This window comes from Pelodiscus sinensis, chromosome 11 (genome assembly GCF_052426305.1).
Source record: "Pelodiscus sinensis isolate ZL-2025 chromosome 11, ASM5242630v1, whole genome shotgun sequence".
NCBI lineage: Eukaryota > Metazoa > Chordata > Testudines > Trionychidae > Pelodiscus > Pelodiscus sinensis.
The window spans coordinates 9441132-9461571 of NC_143062.1; the positions used below are offsets into that span (position 1 = coordinate 9441132).

At 47.5% G+C, this 20440-nt stretch overlaps 1 protein-coding gene across 4 annotated transcripts in view; it reads right to left on the reverse strand.

Moving 5' to 3' along the window:
- Positions 1-13396, reverse strand: part of MAPKAPK3 (MAPK activated protein kinase 3) — a 67149-nt gene extending 53753 nt beyond the window's left edge. The window contains exons 1-2 of one of the 4 annotated variants that reach the window (XM_075939451.2): positions 13240-13396; positions 11617-11963 (exon numbers count right to left, since the gene is read on the reverse strand). In XM_075939451.2, coding sequence (XP_075795566.1) covers positions 11617-11841 — 225 coding nt within the window. In that variant the 5' untranslated portion in view covers positions 11842-11963; positions 13240-13396. The other 3 variants (XM_075939452.2, XM_075939455.2, XM_075939454.2) reach the window with 3 other exon arrangements.
- Between the last annotated feature and the right edge of the window lie 7044 nt (positions 13397-20440).

A 20440-nucleotide genomic window follows, 5' to 3' on the forward strand; every position in this document is an offset into this window, starting at 1 on the left:
CAACTGGCGCGCGCAGTGCGCCGCTTCAGGCCGCCGCCGCCGCGGTCCCAGACCCTGCCCCTGCACTCCGCTTTGGGGCTGAGAGTGCGGGGACAGCCCCCGCTTCCTCCCCCTCTCCTGGCTCCCCGGCGCTCCTCTGAACTGGCGCCGCTTCCGGCCGCGCCGCCGCCGTCCATGGCGGCCGCTGCGGTCCTAAAGTCTGCCCTGTAGGGCACGTCCACAGCCCCGCTCTCCTGCTTGGCTGCGGGTTCGCCCTGCCCCCGGGCCGCCGTGAGGCCAGCGTGCCCTGCGCTCTCCGCCCGCCTCTGACCCTGCAGGCCCTCTACCTTGGGGCTGAGAGTGCAGGGACGGACTCCACAGCTGCTGAGATCAGGGATGGACTCCGCAGCTGCTCAATCTCAGTCTCTGTGATTGGCCCTGTGCACTGTCAGCTTTCTGGCGGGCTCAGGCACGTGGAGCTGCGAACACGCCAGAGGTCATCATTAGACACTTCGCCACAAACAGCCACAAAGGCAAGAGAATTCTTGTTGGGCAGTGTATTAGTGCAGTGTATTACTTGGGCAGTGTATTAAACCTCTGGCACTGTGCTCACATGATCCCTTCCCCTTCTGGTCAATTTAAAAAAATGGCGACTGTAAATAAGAGAAGGAAAGTTGACAGTGAGGGCCGCCGCTTCCAGGACAGGTGGAAAGTGGAATATTTCTTCACTGAAATACAGAATCACTGTGTTTGTCTGATATGCCAAGAGACTGTGGCTGTTTATAAGGAATTTAATGTCAAGAGACACTACCAGTCGAGACATAGCACATACGACAAGCTTACAGGGCACGACCGCAGTGAAAAGTTGAAGCAACTTGAAGCTGTTTTAATGTCACAACAGAAATTTTTCATAAGAGCCCGTGAGTCAAATGAAAATGCCACAAGGGCGAGCTATGAGGTGGCAACGTTAATTGCTAAAAATTGCAAATCTTTTGCTGAGGGTGACTTTATCAAAGAATGCGTTATGAAAATGGTTGAGAATATCTGTCCCGAGAAGAAGCAAGAGTTTGCCAACATTTGCCTGGCTCGTAACACTGTAGCACGGAGAATTGAAGAGATTTCATCAGATATTAAGAGACAGTTGACATCCAAAGGAGTGGATTTTGACTTCTTTTCAATAGCCTGTGATGAAAGCACGGACCTATCTGACACATCTCAGTTGCTGATTTTTATGAGAGGGGTGGACGATGAAATGAATGTGACTGAAGAGCTACTTGACCTCCAGAGCCTTACGGACCAAATAAGAGGAAAAGATTTATTTGTTTCTGTTAGTTCCGCCATAGATGACATGAAACTGCCTTGGAACAAAGTTACTGGGATTATTACTGATGGGGCACCTGCCATGGTTGGTGAACGAAGTGGATTATCAACCCTAATCTGTAACAAGGTGATCGAAGAAGGAGGCAAAGCTATTAAACTCCATTGTATCATTCATCAACAAGTTCTCTGTGCTAAACATCTCAAATATGATCATGTTATGAAACCGGTGCTAAAGACTATTAATTTTATTCGCTCTAAAGCCCTGTGCCACCGCCAGTTTAAACAGTTTCTACTGGACATCCAGGCTGAATACGAAGATGTTTTATATCACAACGATGTAAGATGGCTCAGTCGGGGGTCTGCACTGCAGCGTTTCTACTCTCTCAGAAAGGAAATCGGAGAATTCTTGGAAACAAAGGGACAACCAATGCGAGAACTATCTGATCCTATTTGGCTGGCTGATTTGGGGTTTCTAGTTGACATAACAAAGCATCTGAATGTACTGAACACGAGTCTTCAGGGGAAAGATGCAGCGGTGAACCAGCTTTATTCATACCTCAAAGCCTTTGGGACAAAGCTGCAACTTTTCATAAGGCAGTTGTCACAAACACAGCCCAATACCATACATTTTTCAGCGTTGCAGGAAATAATGAACAGTTTTCCACAGGACAATATCAGTGCGCAAACGAGCAGGTATGCAGCAGACATCGCATCTCTGGCTGGGGAGTTTAAACGGCGCTTTCAGGATTTTGCAGCTATTGAAAAGGAGATCAGCCTTTTCTCCTCTCCATTCTCTGTTGACCCCGATGATGCTCCAGATCAGCTGCAGCTCGAGCTCATTGAGCTGCATTGTGACAGCGAGTTACGCAGTCGTCACCAACAGCTCTCTCTTGTGAACTTTTACCGCCAACTGGATAAGAGCCGGTTTCAAGAGATTCGAACATTGGCTAAGAAAATGCTGAGCTTGTTTGGCTCAACATATATGTGTGAGAATACATTCTCTGCTATGAACTTTAACAAGAACCGCGTGAGGACAAGACTAAGTGACTCTCACCTGCGTGACATTTTGCGCATCAAAACCACTGCCTTTGAACCAGACCTAGCCTATGTGCTGCAGTCCAGATCTCAGTTTCACCCTTCACATTAGTGTAGGCAAGTTTTTTTTTCAATTGAGATGAATACATTGTAAAATCTCAGTTAATGTCAGTTGGTCTAAATCAGTTATAAATATATTTGGACACAACATGTATAGTTCGTGTTATGTTCCTGTTCATATTTTTTTAACTTAAAAGTTGACAATATGTAATGTACTTTACAATGTTCCTGACATATATTTCAGCTTCCTGGATTTTTTTTTCATCTGGCCTTCAGATATGAAAGGCAGAGTGATTTAACACTTGTTTAGATTTGTCATCCATGTGACAAAATGAAAAGTATGCCATTTGCAATAAACTTTGCATAACATAGTTAATTTGCATTTAATTTTAATGGTTCAAACAATGTCAGGCAAAATGGTCGGCCCTCACGCATGTTCACTTAATCAAATCTGGCCCTCTTTGAAAAAAGTTTGGACACCACTGCAGTAGAACATTGCTAATCTGTGTTCCCTTACACTTTAACACAGGAAAATCGGGGGTCTCACCCCATTTTTTGGGGGGGGCAGAGATTTAATAGCAGAGGAGGCCTGGAGCCAAACTCACACACACACACATCACCCAGGGCCCAGCGAAGTCTGTCACCAGCACTGACTATGAAGAAGAAACATGAGCCTTGACATTCAGAGGAGGATCTGATTTTCCTTAAATTGCAGAAGGCTAGACGTTGCAATTCAGGCATCCCTCTTCTGCATTAACAGAACTAACTGGGTGCTTACATTAGAGCCAATATGCAAAATCCAGTTATCAGTAACTAGACGCCTAATGTAAATTAATGAGGTTCTACTGTCATCTATACCTAGAACAAAGCTCTCTTAGGTCTGCTGGACAGACAGACAAACATGGCGAGATTGGAATCATTAACAGTTTTTCAAATCTACTTGAAGCCATAGGAACACACCCTGATCTTCCGAAGCTTTGTTACGACTCATGTCTAGCTGAAATTTGGTTCAGCTTGCTGGCACACTGGAAGAGAACATAAAAGGCACAGAGGGAGCTACATTAGAGCTTGTTTTTCCACAGACACCTTAATGGTTTTACACTGCTCTGCATTTCCACTTCTCAGGCTTGACAAGTTAGCGTCCACCTGCCGTGTCATAGCCTAAAGTCGGATGTGATCCTGTTTTTATGGGGTCACCAAAGGTGGTGTTAGGCTTGCTGGGGCCTGCGGCTGAAGCCAAGGCCTGAGCCCTACCACCCAGGGCCGAGGTAGAAGCCCGAGGGCGTTCGCCCTGCATGGCGGAGCTGCAGGCCTTGCACCTGGGCTCTGGCCCTTTGTGTGAGGCAGTGGGGTTCAGGCTTTAACCCCTTCCACACAGGATGTCAACTCTCAGGTGAGGTCAAGCTTGAGTTCTCCCCTTCCTCCCTCTGCCAATGCCTGGGGTCATGTAGTAATTTTTGTTCTCAGAAGGGGGATGTGGTGCAAAGAAGTTTGAGAATCCCGGCCCTACTATACACCTCTTCTGTGGTTAGCAATCAGCCCTGGCTGGCAATAAGCACAAGAGACCACTAAACTAACCAACTTATGTCCATCTGTAGAGTGCAAGTCATTTGACAAATGCCACTGATAACCCAGCCCAAACAACCAGACCACGGGATGCAGCCTAGGCCAACTGCAGACAGATAGGGGCTGAAGGATGCTGGCCTTTCCAGTAACCCGTGCTTTGCAAAAAGCTTTTTGGAACAGATAAAACAATCCACTCTCTATCCAACGAATGCTGATTTTAGGGATTTCATACATGTTCTGGACCTGGCATCTAGGAACAAAGTTCAGGGTTCTAGTCTCACACAATCCATATTTCAGAGTCTGTTCCAGTTCAAGTGGAATCTTCCTGTAATGCATTTGTTACACTGAGCATCTGCCTTTTCCCACATCCCGTTACCTCTGTGATGCTGGAGCTTGTTACATGTAATCATTTGTGATAATGATTCTGGGCGTCCTGTACTAATACAACTGACTGAAGTAAACAGATAGCAAGGGTTTTTTTTGTTTGTTTGTTTGTTTGTTTGTTTGTTTTTAAAAGCTGAGATAAGATGAACTGTCCTGTAGTTTGAAGTCCTAGAGCTCCACCTACAAAACATAATCACTCTTACACGCTTTACAAAATTCCAACTCTGATCGTTATATTTTGATTCCCCAAATTCCCCTGCAGTTTCAGTATGACACCGTTCTTATTTCCTGTCTGAATTACTGCATAGTGCTGTTTTGCACTGTTAGGCAGTTAAAATTCTTTACTTTAGAGGGTGACTTTAATGGAAAGAGAATCAATACCAACTTTATCAATCAGGAAACTTTATAACATTTCTTGTTCTGTATCTAATCTCAGCTGAAAATCACTACCACATTCTTCAAGAAACTAAGGTATTGATTCTTCACAGGAAAATGGCAATGATACTCAATCATAATGGTTGTCTGCATCTGCCTTTTGAAAATGTTCATTCGCTGACTTGCTCTCGGTCATGGAAATCGCACATTATTTGCACTCTGTAAATGCTCTTGTATGAACTTTGTATTCTCTTTCTCAAACTAATTAACTTGTCAAGTAATAAAAAAGGCACATAAGAAAGCAAAGACTACCTGCAACACAGGTAAGTTTACTGTTTGGTTTCCTGATGCTGAGCTGTTCTGATGTGGATTCAAGGCCTACTTTCTCAGGGTATCTGGCTATAAGCTTATAGAGAGCCATAAACGAGAACATTTTCTGGCTGCTGGAAAAGTTAAGACCCAGTTTAGTGATTAGCCATTGTTTGCATTAGGCTAGCAGGTGAGAGAGAGCAGGTACATTCATGGACCCAACTCATGTTGCCCCAACCAAGAAGATGAGATTGTTTGCATGTATTGTGTATGTGCGGAGGGGGTGCATGTGCACAAAGAAAGACGGTCACAGGAAGCCACTCTATGCCATTTCAATCCTCTTTTGTAGTGTAACAAAAAGTTCAAACCAATACATTTGACCTTTTTGGAAATCTCAGCAGCACTATCCCTGTTCTCCCTGCCACTAGGTCCAGACTAGCTCATAAGGAAAGTGATCCAGGGATCAGTAAAGAGATGAGATGTGTCTTCCTTACTTGTCAGATTGATGGGAGCCATCTATCTAGCAGGGTCAATTTATTGCCTCTAGTATAGAGGAGATATATTGACTGCTGAGCGCTCTCCCACCAACTCCAGTAAGGGGGAATCAGCAGGAGAGTGTTAGCTGTCAACTTACAGCAACAAGGATACCACAGTAAGTAGATCTAAATACATCGACTTCACCTACATGATTCACGTACTTAGATCGACGGCCCACTGACACCCAGATGCTGACTAATATAAAAGTTTCCCACTCACTAGGACACAGTGAGACCCAGCGACAAAAGGAAAGATGAGGCTCTCTCCTGCTGATGTAATCCCTGCACAGCCACGCCCAGTCTGTGGACAGCTGTTTTCTCCCTTCACACAGTGCTTGGTTCCAAAACAAAAGGCAGCAGTGCTCCAAGGATCTGATAGACCAGCTTCTCATCCACTAGCAGCTGCTCATTCCAACCCTGGAACTGAGTGAGCCTTGTGCAAGCAGAGAAGCCTTCTCACTTTTTCTGATCCAGAGCCTCCATCCTATAAACCCAAATCACATCAACCCCAGTTCACCAGAGCTTTGTGGGATATTGTGAGTCGTGGGATGATTTTTTTTTTTACCATTTTCCGAGTCTCGTTCCACAGAAGAAAAAAGAAGCATTGAGAACCACTGGCCTTTTTCAAGAACACAAGTTTCATCATGTTTATCATAGAATCATAGAGCTGGAAGAGACCTCAGGAGGTCATCAAGTCCAGCCCCCTACCCACGACAGGACCAATCCCAACTAAATCAACCCAGCCAGGGCTTTGTCAAGCCAAGACTTAAAAACCTCTAGGGATGGAGATTCCACCCCCTCCCTAGGCAACCCATTCCAGTGCATCTTTGGCCCAGGCAGAAAGCTGGCCCAGATTCCTTTATCCCAATAAGCAGGGGGCATAACAGAAGAGTTTTCAGGCCAACTGTAATGTTGTAATGAGGAGAAGGGAAGTTTCAGTACTTTCTCCAATTCTAGCTCCAAAGGGAAGCAGAACTCTGACGAATGCAGTCAGGATATATAAGGGCAAAAATGCTCATGACATCACCCAAAGTATGGAAATGAAGCTGCCTACCTAGAAGAAAAATAGCTGGATGGACTACTCAGAGTTGCCTTCTGGAAGGCCACTTTCCTGTAGACCAGTGTTTCTCCAAAGGGGTCACAGGCCTGCTTTGGGAAAGCCGCTAGCAGGCCTATACTGCTTTGTTTACCTAAAGGCTCTGTAGCCATGGAGCCTCATGGCTCCCATTGGCGCCAGTTTGCTGTTTCTAGCTGAAGGGAGCCGCAGGAAGCAGTGTGACACAGGACACTGCTTCCTGCAGCTCTCCTTGGCTGGAAATGGCAAACCAGAGCCAATGGAAGTAACGAGGCTCCGTGGCTATGGAGCCTTTAGGTAAACGAAGTGGCGTGGGCCTGCAGTCCACTTTGAGAAACACTGCTGTAGACGAAGGGGCCAACAGTCTTTCCAGGTTCCTGGACAAGGTGTGGGCGGGGCTCTGTGCTCCCAGAAGGGGTGGGGCCTCAACTGGAAAGGGAAGGGCTGGGCGGACAGTTTCAGCTCCACACAGAGCATGTCACACGGTGCTCCAGTGGAGATTTAAGTGGCAGCAGCAGTGTCCAGAAGCCCTTTTGAATCACCAGCACTCTCTACCCTGTCAGTGGACCTGTCTGTAGACCAGTTTGTTTACTCCTCTATCCTTATTGTTTGGAAACGCTGCTGTACAGCCAAAGTGTCATTACACATAAGCAAGTAGCCAGATTCGCTTTTCTGAATTGGAGCAGCAGTATGTGTGGCATTTCAGTCTAATGGGAACAAAGGTGACAGCCCTTTTAAAAACTATGTAGCAAACTCTGTGCCAACTGGAATAAATGCAGCCAAATAATACTTCAGAAAAATAAGCAAAGCCACAGTTAGAGTCTCTGCAGTATCTTGGGAGGATGCCTTGTGTTTTCCCGAGCTAAAATGATTAGTGAAACTCTAACTAGCTCCAAATACAGGCATGGACTAAAGGAAACCACAGAGACCTCCCCATTACAAAATGTCATGCTTGACTGACACATGGCTCTGTGGATGAATGTTTCTGCCTCTTCAAGCTCTTTTCTCTTGAATACCAGCATGAAAATTTCTTCCATTGAGTGAGCTCTGGACTGGCTTTTTTCCCTTATGAAAGAAAATCTGAAAGCAATGCCATCTGCCAACCAAGAACAGCTTTATAGGAGAGTTTGGCAGCAAAGGAAACCTACTGTTGATAATCTCTACCTTCAACAGCAAGAGGGTTTGGGTTGTTTTTTTTTTTTTAATTTTCTTCAGGAGACTTGGTTACAGGGAGCAGAGATTTATGGAGGAAATGTGCGAGTGTTCCTGCACATGCACACATATAAAATACTGCATATTATATTACACACACAAATAAACCCTCAAAATGTCTCTATCACTCTTTTCAGCTTTTGGATTCCTATATAAAAAGGATGTACTACTTACACCCAAGGTAACATTTGTATTTCTCTACTTTTGACATTTACATGTCAAATAGGGATCTTTGTATAACAGCTCATCTGTACCTACTGTTTATCCCCACCACTGTAGAACAATCACATGCAGGAGGGGAATAGAAAGCAGTGATCAACTGAACCCTTGAGCCTATTTTCTTCCAAGAGGAAAACAAACTCTATACTATATAATATAGAAGCAGAGTTTCTTGACAGGACATATTTCCAGAAGGTTTTACACAGCTGTTTTTCCTGGATAGGTTGTTCTGAGAACCCGCGAGGAGCAGGAGAGGGACTTGTACTGCTTGATTCAGGATCTCTGTGAAATAATGACAACACCCTCCCTGAACATTTCCACCTCTGTAGATATCTTCAGGGTTCAATACAAGGTTGTTCTGTTCAGGCTAATTTAATCTGGTCACCAAATAAAATGAACAGGCACCAAGTTGAAAACAAACAAAAGGAGGTATTTCTTCACACCGCGCACAGAGAACCTGTGGAACCCTCTGCCAGAGGATGTTGTAAAAAACAGAACTTTAACGGATTAAAAAAAGAGCTAGATGAATTCAGGGAGGACAGGCCCATCAATGACTATAAGGCAGGATGAGTAGGAATGGTGTCCCTACCCTCTGTATGTCAGAGGCTGGGAATGGGCAACAAGATTGGGATCAGCTGATGATTCCCTGTTCTGTTCATTCCTCTGGGACACCTGTCATTGGCCACTGTCGGAGGACAGGATACTGGGCTTGATGGACCTTTGGTCAGACCCAGTATGGCCACTCTTATGTTCTTATCCATTGTGTCTGTCCTGCCTTAGTTATTTTCTCATTTGCCATTATTTGGGGAATGGCTGCACTCTGAGCCATTAGCAGTTCTATGTAATTTCATATTTAATTTTGTATGCAGCACTCAGACCCAAAGTGATGAAAACTGTACGTGAATAAGTCAGGCATCATCCCCATATCTTTACAAATATCTCATCACCTTTCTGGGTATTTCAGCAGAATAAGGCACATTCCCTGAACTGTAGGCATTGCTCTGGCACATCACAACAGGACTACAACGATACCACATAGGGATGTTAAAGATGAGTCGAATAACCGATAAGAATTTTGACTGGTCGACATCCCCCCCCCTTTATCCCCTCTATGAGATAAAGGCAGGAAGGGGTGGGGGGAAAGGATTACTTCAAAGTGGTAGTGCCACACAGTGGCATTGCCACTTTGAAGCCCCAAAGCAGCCACGTATCAGCTGTGCAGCGGATCAGCTGTGCGGCAGCTGCCCCTTTGAAACGCCACCTCTGCACATTTCAAAGGGGCAGCTGCTGTGGAGCCCAGGGTCAGCTGGGGAGTCCACAGCTGACCCCGGGCTCCTAGTGGCATGCAGTGTAGCATTACAGTCCCCCGCTGACCCTGGGCTCCATGGCTTTGAAATGCACAAGAGCCTCTGCTGGGGACTCTTGTGCATTTCAAAGTAGGCATGCCACCAGCAGCCCGGAGCAAGCGGGACTTCCCACTGGCCCTGGGCTGTATGCGGAGTTCTGCATGCCTCCTTTGAAATGTACAAGAGCCCCAGGAAGGCTGTGGAAGTGCCTATTGACAAGTCAATTAACCGCATTTTAATATCCTTAATACCAGGTACATCAGACGAATATAGTTTACTGGGGGGGGAGAGGTAAGGATGGGTGAGGTTTCTGTGTCTCCTAGGTATGTTAGCACTGAAAGAGTTAACTGATTTTTCAGTACCATTTTTGCTTACAGGGAGCCTCTAAATCAGGTTTCTCAGATCCGTTCCTCTGTCGTTAGTTCTTCCTGCTCTTTAGGCAAATGGAAGCCTGTTAAAAGCACATAATCTTTAATTTCTGACATTCTTCCCTGTAGTTTCATCAGTATTGAGCTAGTAGTTTAAAATTACATCTAAGGTACAGTTTATGATGACGCCACAACCACTGAATTTGCTTTGAAATTCTTCTGTTCCCACAGAGCCATGCACTAAAAAGTAAGCTCACGTTTAAAAAAAAGCTTCACTCTTAAGAGCGGCAACAAAAACCTTGAAAAGGTGAACCAAGTATAAACAAAGATAGGGAGGCCTGAGTTTGCAGATGCTCTGAAACAGCTTTGAATGTTAATTGTTCCCCTCATTTTAATGGGTTAAATCTGAAAATTACATAAGTTAATTATTAACTAATTCACTAAGTCACAGCTACAGCTACGCTGCGTAATTCACTGCTGGTCATTTTAATCAGAAATAACAAGTTAATGAACTTATCCTATAATCTCAAACACCCTCCTATGCCAGTCTCTGTGCCAGAAGCTTCAATGTTCCCCCATCTGCCTTCCAAAACCTGCAGCTCCATCCTAACAAACGTCTCCAGTTCCATTATGCATTGATAATACAGAACTCAGCAGGACAGCAAATTAGTCTCCATGTTGTTCTGCGGCCATACTTCTGTACAAATAGTACTGTATGTTTTCATTTTAATCAATTAAATGTCTCTTTCTTAAAATGTAAATGAAACTGTCCAGGATTTCTGTTCTCCTACCCCAGCGTACTACAGAATGCAAGAACCATGTTGTAAAATTCAGGTCCAACTTGCTAGAGTCAAGGCCTTGCCCATACTTTGACAAGTCATCCAGATTAGTCTCACTCTCTGCCAATTCATTCAGAGTTTAAGGGTGAAGATGGAAAAAGATATCTGGAGACTTCTAAATCTTCACATTATCCCAATTAATGCAAAAGAAACAGTATTAAGCTCTGAGGAAGTTCACACGATTTTGTTGCTTCAGCCTGTTTACAGACTCAGTGAGACAATTGTCTTGGAAGATTAACCCTAAAAGTGACAAACTTAAATCTGTAATTTAAAAAAGAAAGCTTAAATACGGCACATACTCATAGATAAGCCCAACACTCTCATGTGCCTGTTTCCTGCTCTATTTATCTAAACAACACATATTACAGTCACTAATATCTTTTCACCACTGGTAAATGGGTAAACACATTTGTCCAACCCTGATATCTCTGATATGTTATCATATGCTCTGCTCTTCTGGAAGTAAATACAAAAAGGGAATTATTCACTTACCCTGCTGTTTGTATTTAGCAACTAGAAACACTCCCTGAAGCCATAAGAAATACTTTATAAGAAATCAAACAGGCAAATATTTGTGTTGAACGCCAGGATCCATATTGTCCCACTAGTTCTTCAAAAAACAAAAAACCAGAAGGCTGGCAATACATGTGAAGGCATCAGGCCCTTGATTCAGACCTGATTCCTGATTGTTGATTGTCTAACATCCGTATTCAAAACCTTGGCTAAACCACTCAGAGGGGAGGGCTTGGGGTTTTTCAGGCCAAGAGGAAAAGCATAGTTATATAAATGATAATTGTTACAGAAACTCACTCAGGAACAGTCTGAAAAAGATCTTTTGATTTTGTATCTACACTAGACTGACTGTCTATATATCCAAGAATCTCTAATGCATCCATCTTTGTATTACCTAGACATTAACAAAAAAGACGGCTTTCTATGGGATTTTGAATGATGACCTTTGGCCCCACAGAATACAAAGAAAAGTCTACATACCTTTAAAGCACATTTCTGCTCTGTCACCTTGTTAAAACACTCCAATACTTTGCCATTAACCCCCAAGCCTAGCACCCGTTTGGAGAGCTTGTAGTCATCTGTAACTGCATGTTTTTTTATTTCTCCCCAGATATGGACAGCTCCCCCAGGCAAGGATTTCACATTGCTCTTGTTGTCCTCCTGGCTCTCTGTCTGGGGCTTCTGCTCAACCGCACTTTGTTCCATAGCAGTGAGAAGTTAGAGGGTACAGAGGTAGACACCCGATCCTCAACAGGATTTCCCCCCAACTCAGCAGATCAAAGGAAGTGCTTCAAGGAGCCCATTTGGTTGCACTGCACCCAGTTTTCCTAAACAAAAATGCAAACAAATATTAGCAATTTACTTGACAGAATCAAATTCTGCTCCTACACAATATTCTCTCTCCTCCCTTCTTCATATTTAGACATTCAGGTTTACGAAAGACTGAAGATGGTTGTTCACTTCAGAAAAGTAACTTGGGCCTATCGGCGTTTAAAAAAAAACACAAGGTAGCAGTCTATCCCTATTTATCTACACAGTAGCGGAGTGTGAGGCCTAAGTCATGGACCTGGACTTTGTTATGCCAGGCACGGTACAAACGTAACAAAAAGATGGCCCCTGCCCCAAGAAGCACAGACTCTCTAATAACAACGGTTTAATACAGTTGGACTTATGATCTGAATATCAGCCTTACAGCCTTGAATAAAGACTGCAAAGTTCAAAATAACCAATTGATTACTGACCTAAATTAATCTGGTTTCAAATGAGTAACTGATGCACAGACTCAGAAACAGTACAGGGTAGAGAGACAGCAGGAAGCCCTAAATAACAGGTTACCAAGCTGCCCTGCATAGGCTTAAGAAAAAGCAGAGGAAAGAGAGTGTTTCTAGGGCTACCATATTCGAACTTTCAAAAAAGAGGACACTCCTGAGAGGGAGTGTATCTGTATCAGTATCTACCAGTGTCCCTCACTGAGGAGCTACGTGGCTATCCCAACGCACTGGTCAAAAACTGAAAAACTCCCAAGGTACGGAGTTAATTGATCATCCTGGTTGACTGGCAATTCCAAAGCAAGAGAAATCTCCACTTCAAGTCAGGGGGGAGGAGAAAGCCCTCAGGTGAAAGGTCACCTGGCCACTTCAGTGCTGGGTCGGGGAAGGGGTGGGTGATATTCATGTGTACTTCATTTCACCTAAGGATTTACCTAGGTGTCCTGATGAAGAGTTCAGGGGCAGAGGATAAAACATGGGATGAGTTATGTATGTGGCCATCCTGGTGCACGATCACGGCCCTGGAGGAGAAACCCTGCAGGTGAGGGGTTACCCAGCTGCTCTACCACAGAATTCAGGGGGGCAAAGGCCACAGATGAGAAGTACATTCCTAACCCCAATTCAGCACCCAAAGCCGGGGGGGCTGTGCGGGAGAGGTGGCAATGGCTGCCTATGTGGAGACTCACAGGAGCGCGCTGCAAAGCAAGGAATCACCTGGCAAACGGCCTCAGTGGAGGCCACCTCCCTGGGGACCAGCCTGGGGGAGGGGCGGCAGGGCCCGAGAGGGGAGGGTCCAAGAGGGGCCGGTCCCAGGCGAGCTGCCCGGCGCTGTTACCTGCAGGCGCCCGGCGCAGGTGAGTGGCGGGGGCGGCGCAGGGTCCGGCGCGCTCGGTGCCCCCGCCCGGAGAAGCGGCCGCTCGCGTGAGCCCCGGCCCGGCGCGGTCCCGCCTCCTGCCACCGCCGGTCCCGCCGGAGCCACGCGGCCCAGGGGAGGGGCCGAGCACGTGCGCCGGCTGCCGGGGAGCTGCGCCGCGCGGGGGCGGCACGGCCTGGGACCAGCGGGGGGGCAATGGGGACCGGCCGGCCCTGGGGAGGGGGACACTGGGGACCGGCCGGCCCTGGGGAGTGGGGGGGAGGAGGGGGACACTGGGGACCGGCCGGCCCTGGGGAGGGGGACACTGGGGACCGGCCGGCCCTGGGGAGTGGGGGGGGGAGGGGGACACTGGGGACCGGCCGGCCCTGGGGAGTGGGGGGGAGAGGGGGGACACTGGGGACCGGCCGGCCCTGGGGAGTGGGGGGGGGAGGGGGACACTGGGGACCGGCCGGCCCTGGGGCGTGGGGGGGGGGGGACACTGGGGACCGGCCGGCCCTGGGGCGTGGGGGGGGGGGGGACACTGGGGACCGGCCGGCCCTGGGGAGTGGGGGGGAGAGGGGGACACTGGGGACCGGCCGGCCCTGGGGAGTGGGGGGGGAGGGGGACACTGGGGACCGGCCGGCCCTGGGGCGTGGGGGGGGGGGGGACACTGGGGACCGGCCGGCCCTGGGGAGTGAGGGGGGGACACACTGGGGACCGGCCGGCCCTGGAGAGTGGGGGGGGAGATGCACAGTACCAGCCAGCCGAGAAGGGCGGAGCACACAGTGTATCAGCCAGCCAGGTAGGAACGGGCATGGCTGAGATACACAGGATACCAAGCAGCTGAGTGGCAATGCACCCAGTAACAACCAGGCAAGAGAGGGGGCACCACACAGGATATGAGCTGGAGAGGAGGGAGCAGGGATGCAGGCACCAGCCTCTCGACTAGGAGGCGTGCAAAGGGCATTAGTTACAGGGGCAGTGCCAGGTCAGAGAGACACAGAGCGACAAGTGGCCAGGGTGTGGGACAAGATGGGGTGGGGGATACAAGGATTATGTGTGTGTTTTAGTTGGATGAGGGGAAATGGAGAAAACAGCTTTGAGGCAAAAAGCACTGAAATGAAATCCCCCCTGGTAGAGACACGGAAACAAAGGATGAGTCAGAGGGCAGGGAAACCTCAGTACTGGGGAGTGAGGCAGGCATGACTAGTAGAGACAGTGGAATAAAAATAAAGACACACACCTACTCTAAAGTCTCCTGCCTACTGTAATATTGTACTGACAAATCTCATGAGGGTTCTGGCCTTAAAATTATTTGCCTTTTTCCCCCAGCAATTGTAATGTCAATAAATTATTGTTCACAGAATGGATAAAGCTATAATCTTCCATGGCAAGCATTATGACTCAGAATTCTCCTTTGCTTTCTTCTACAATGGGAAAGTGTGGTACCGTATTCTCTGCTACTGTAGCTCCTCCAGAGGGAATGATGGTAGAGGGTATGGAACACACACAACTGGGGTATTTTTACCACTGTTTTCAGTAACCCAGTTCACACCAGGTCTAATCAGTATGTTCAGACAACTGTAGCAGCTCATCCATATAGGTATCCCAACATTTTCACAGCACTGTAGCTGAACTCTGCCGATATTTTTTTAAAAGTTACCCTAGAGAGAATAAGGCCCAAATGTCATGTCTGCCTGTGTACAGGAGCAGGCAATAACAAAAGAGCTATATTTCTTCCTCACTGATAAAGCCAAGGACATGTATCATGCCAACAGGCAGAATCAAACCCTGGACCTCTGTAGCTTACTGTATGAGTCTCGACCACGGGAGGTAACAGCCTGTTGCTTCTTAGCTAAGGCTGTAGCACAGACTCATTTTTCTCTCTGTAAGTGGTCTCTGAGTCATTAGCTGAGACAGTGCATCACCCCTAGGAAGTGTGTGGGTTACACATGTTTCTCTGGCAGCAGGAAATCAGGCTTTTATTGCAAACACTGAGAAGGAAGGCTCAAGTACCAGTGGGTTGGTCCATTCTTTGAGTTGCAAGGGGCAGATGTATTTGCTCTAGCTGGGACTAATGGGGGATGGTCTTTTAAGACGTGTCACACTAGTTACGTGATGGGGATACCATGCATGCATGATGAAGCTGTTAGAAGACCAGGACCAAGGAGCGGCAGACCCAAACTAGAAGGGGCTGAGACAAAACCCAAGACAGCAGCAATGGAATTGTGATTCCTTTCGTAGCACACCCTCAGCTGTAAAAAGGGTTACTAATGGAAAAGAAGCCTAGCTGGCAGAAGCTTTGCCCTGTTCCCTTAACAGATGAGTCAGTAGCTGTATCAGTGCAACAGATCCTGGGAAAAAAGACTCTCCCTTTCCCCCCTCCCGCTCATGACTACAAAGTAAGTAGAATTTCCAGTGCCAGTGTCACTAACACCCTTCCCGGAGGCACAGAGTGAGCAGCAAAGGGGAGGAAACAGCTTACAAAACAGCTGCATCAGCTTTCTTTGAATGTTGGTCTAGTTCTGCTTTTGACACGGTGATAGTGTGACACCTGCTGGTGGAAATGGGCACATCCCCAGAACAAGTCGAACAGCAAATAAATAAAGCATAACGGAAGATTGAGGCAATCTTCAGAAAGGCTGCATCAAATTTGTGGCCCGCACCTGCATTATTTTAAAAGTGAGAAAGGATTGCCATATTCAGTCCATCTAAAGTCCATTTGTTTAACCTGTAAAATTTCTTCTACAAAGCTAAGCAAAAGGAATCAGGAAAGAGATTTAGCCATGCTACATTTCCATGGATACGCTCCTTACAGGAATATTCAACACTTATATCAAATTCACACCCACTTCCTCACATACCCACATCACTCTCCTCAACTGTGAAATGTTTTGTTGCACTTCTGAATGCCAGGTCAGAATATGATTATTTCTACACCATCGCTCATAAATGTTGCACAGAGTGCTGTGGGTGTGAGAGGCGGAGCTTTAAGTACATGTGACTATATTAAGTATATATTGAAATGTAGCTGAATTTGTTGCAGAGCAAGGATCTCCAGTCTTTAGGGATTAAAAGGGAGATTTGACATTTTACATAAGATAACCATATCTGCAATTATAGTGGGTCAAATAACAGTTAAAGGGATTCTTTTATCCCCTAGGGAATAAGATGGGGTTAACATAGCAAGGTGCTGTTCCAAAGCAGGCTCTGGTGTGGCATGCTACTGCAGTCATCCTGCCTCAGTTTCCCTCCTGATTTTTCAGTGACTCCATTTTTTAGGGACCTTCTGGCTAGGTCCATCCTTTCTGGGGTAATCTAGGTCCAAAAGAAAACATCAATGTTCCATGCTGGACCTGTGCCAGTCACAGAACAGGCTTTGGCATTCTATTCCCAGACTCAAATTCCAGCCCTTCTGGACTCTGGTTAGTCCCTTCTTCCTTCCCTTAGCAGCAGCTGTTGCTGAACTCTCGACCAAGATCGTAGCCTATAGGGATCCCACTCCCACCCTCTGCCATGAGTTCCCAGAACTGGACATCCTAAAGAATCCATCCTTCTGCCCCTCTGCAACCACAAGTTTTCCTGCTTTTCGTCCCCAGAGTCTTTGCCCTGTTCCCTTAACAGGTGCCTTGGGGCAAAATGATCACAGTCCGCCCTTCCTCCCCCTCCTCCCACACCCAGGGTATGTCTACACTACAGCGCTAATTCGAACTAACGCATCCAGACTAAAAAACAAGTTCGAATTAGCGTTTTGCTAATTCGAACTAGCATGTCCACATTAAGTGGACCCTGAACCGGGGTTAAGGATGGCCGGAAGCAGTGCCGGCAGGGCATCAGATGAGGACTTAGAGCGTGGAGCTGCTGCCTCAGGCTAGCCAAGGGCTGTGCTTAAAGGGACCCGACCCCCACCCCGGACAGACAGTTCTCAGGGGTACCCCACTTGCAAAGCAGTCCTGGCTTGGAGTGCCATGAGTGCCCACACTGGGCACATCACAGCACTCGGCCATCAGACCGGCTGCACTTGCCGCAGGCTGCCATCTGGGGAGAGGTGGCAATTGGGGGGCTGCAGGAGAGCTTCCACCCCCAGAAGCCCGCAGAGCCAGCCCAGTCCTCCCCACTGGGGGCTCGTACCCCATTCCTCCCTCACCCCCTTCCACTTACCCTTCCCTAGCCCCCCTTCCTGATGTACAAAATAAAGGACAATTGTGTTCAAAAATAGAATCTCTCTTTATTGAACAAAACTGGGGGAGACTGGGAAAAGGAGGTGGGAGAGGGGAAGAGAGAGGCTGGGAGAGGGGAGGGCAACTACAATGATGAGGGGTTTGGAACAGATCCCATATGAAGAGAGGCTAAAGAGACTGGGACTTTTCAGCTTAGAAAAGAGGAGATGGAGGGGGGATATGATAGAGATCTATAAAAGCATGAGTGGGGTGGAGAAGGTGCATACAGAAAAGTTCTTCATTAGTTCCCATAATAGAAGGACTAGAGGACACCAAAGGAAAGGAATGGGTAGCAGGCTTCAAACTAGTCACAGGAAGTAGTTCGAACTAAGCGCTCCGCTAGTTCGATTCAAATTCGAACTAGCGGAGCGCTAGTGTAGCGCCTATTAAAGTTAGTTCGAACTAACGTCCGTTAGTTTGAACTAACTTTGTAGTGTAGACATACCCTGAGGTATTATTTGCTAGGTAGTAACTTTTTTATAGTGACGGATCACGCCCCTCTGAGGTGGTTGCAAACAATGAAGGACACCAATGTGCGTATCATGCACTGGTACCTAGCGTTGCAGCCATATTCATTTCAAGTGGCACATAGGCCAGGGAAGGCACATGGAAACGCATTTTTTTTTTCACGCATAGGTCCGGAAGAGGGGGAGGAGAGACTACCGGGGAGAAACCTTTTAAGGGGGGACGTGTGTGACGGGGCTAACCTGCCCCGCACTGAGTAGGAGGGAGAGGAGCCTGTTTATTGGGTAGAGCATGCCCCTTCCCCACAGCCCTACTGGGCATGCTTGAAGTGCAGCCTCACTATAAAAGGCTGCCGGGTTGCTCAGTTGGGGCAGACCACCGGGGAGGAAGGAGCTCCGGCCCAAGCTGCAGGCCCGCCGCCGGACCTGCTGCCAGATTCAGAGCCGGAGGGACCGCTGCTATCGCTGCTACCATCCCTGGGGCGAGCACGCCCCCAACGCCAACTCCGGGGGGCCGCCTGCCCCGCTGCAGGGGACATCCCCTGCGCTGCTGCCCCAGAGATGGGACCAGCTGATGTTGCCGCCGCTGCCAGCACAGCATCGCCAGGTGGGACATCCGTCGGCCACAAGACTGGGGTAGGAAGCAACCCAGGGCAAGGGGCAGGGAAGACCCCAGTGGGCTCAGCGCGTTTCGGGGAGGACCCCCTCCCTGCTGAGCCAGTGGTGGGAACCACCCACCACCATTAAGGCCCTGGGTTGGGGTCCCGTGGAGAGGGAGGGCCCGGGCCGCCCTACCCCAACCCCTCAGGGCGTGGACCAGGCCTCAGGGCCTGCTGTGACTGTGGACAGGCCTCTGGGCCTGTTACTAATGCTTTAATCTCAGGGAGAAGGGAACGGGGCGGGGAGGACCCCGCCACAGTGCCCCAGAAGAAAGAAATGTCAATGAAATTGGATCATTAACTAGTTCAAAGATGTACAATACCAGCTGCAGTTACTGTGTCAATCTGTGCATAGTTCATTCATCTGTGCCTCCAAGCTATCCACTTCTCAGCTACAAGCTGGTCTGATTTCAAGTGCACACACTTCACTTTGGATCAAACTGATACGGTTTATTTAGCTAGTTCATTGCTTGCCTCTCAGTCCTCCCCAAAAATTACCTTTTGTACACAATGAGAAAGTTGTATGTGCTCATGGAAAGCAAATGTGCTAACAGTCAGCACTGAAACCAGCATCCTCTGATAGATGTTAACACATAGGTGTGATCCACATCATGCGTCTCACCCTGCTCCTAACAGCTGTCTCTTCTTGGGGTCAAAAGTCTAACTCTGATTGTAAGAACCACGTTGTGCGGCCTGCCTTTGCTTTTGAGCATCCCTGCAGTAGGTATGCAGAGGTGCATATAGTCAGGGTTTGTTTTGTTCTTAAATGATTTTCAGATTCAAAACAGAAGTCAGATGTAAACAAGTTCAGAGTACTGCCTTGGAGCAGACAGAGGCAGACTATTCCTGCATGGTTAGTCTTCTCCCCGCAAACCCCATTTTGCTACAGCAGCATTCACTCAAACATGAACATTTCCGTGATGCTTTCTGCCAATGCTACCACCATTTAGGTCTCACTATCCCTAGACAGAGGTGCTAACAAATGCTGGTATTTGAAGCATCATGTCATGAAGATCCTTCAGTACAGAATTAGGTGCATGTAGGGTTGCCAGATGGTTGAAACATAGTGAAGACATGGCCTAAGAGAGCAAGAGAATCTGCACTAGTGGTTCAGATTCTGAAGCCCGAAGGAAAAAGTGTAGCCAGGAGGAGGAGGGGAAACAAAACAAAAGACTGTAAGACCAGTGCACTTAAACGTCCATTTGTTTCTGTCTCCCCCATACGTTCCATTACAGTGGTTTAGAGCCCTTTACAGCTCCACATTGATGAGCAAGGCTGAAGGAGTCTAGTGATTGTAAGGGAATCCAGGTTACAGTGCCTTGAGCCCCATTTCTGAATTTGGCTCAGATTCTGGAACGGTGTTATGCTTGTATCAGGCAGCTCTGAGCCTGGCAAGTTTCTGTGCTCTCTGTGGTGCGATAACAGCAGAGTCTGAGTTTAACAAGGAACATCTGTGTCCTCACACCATCTCTAAGCCAAACATTTTGGCAGCTCAGCAAGTCAGTGACAACAGTTTGGACTTGGGAAGCCACGGGCAGAGGTGCTGCATAAGAAATAGGAACAGCGTAAGTTCTACGTTTGTCAGGATCTGTAAAACTCTGTCAATCTCAGCCAGTTGATAGGCATCTAGAGGGGAAAGGAAGGAAGGCAGGCTGGCTACATTAGACTGGCTTAGTTCTCCTCTATATTTCCTTACGCTCCCCTCTAAATATGGCCCACTGAATACATTTTTTCACCATTATTTAATATCTGAGTGCTCAGCTTTGTGCACTTTCTTCTAAGATGATTGTTATTATAGATGAGCAAGTGATTAGATACAGGAATTTGTGTGGGTGTGTCC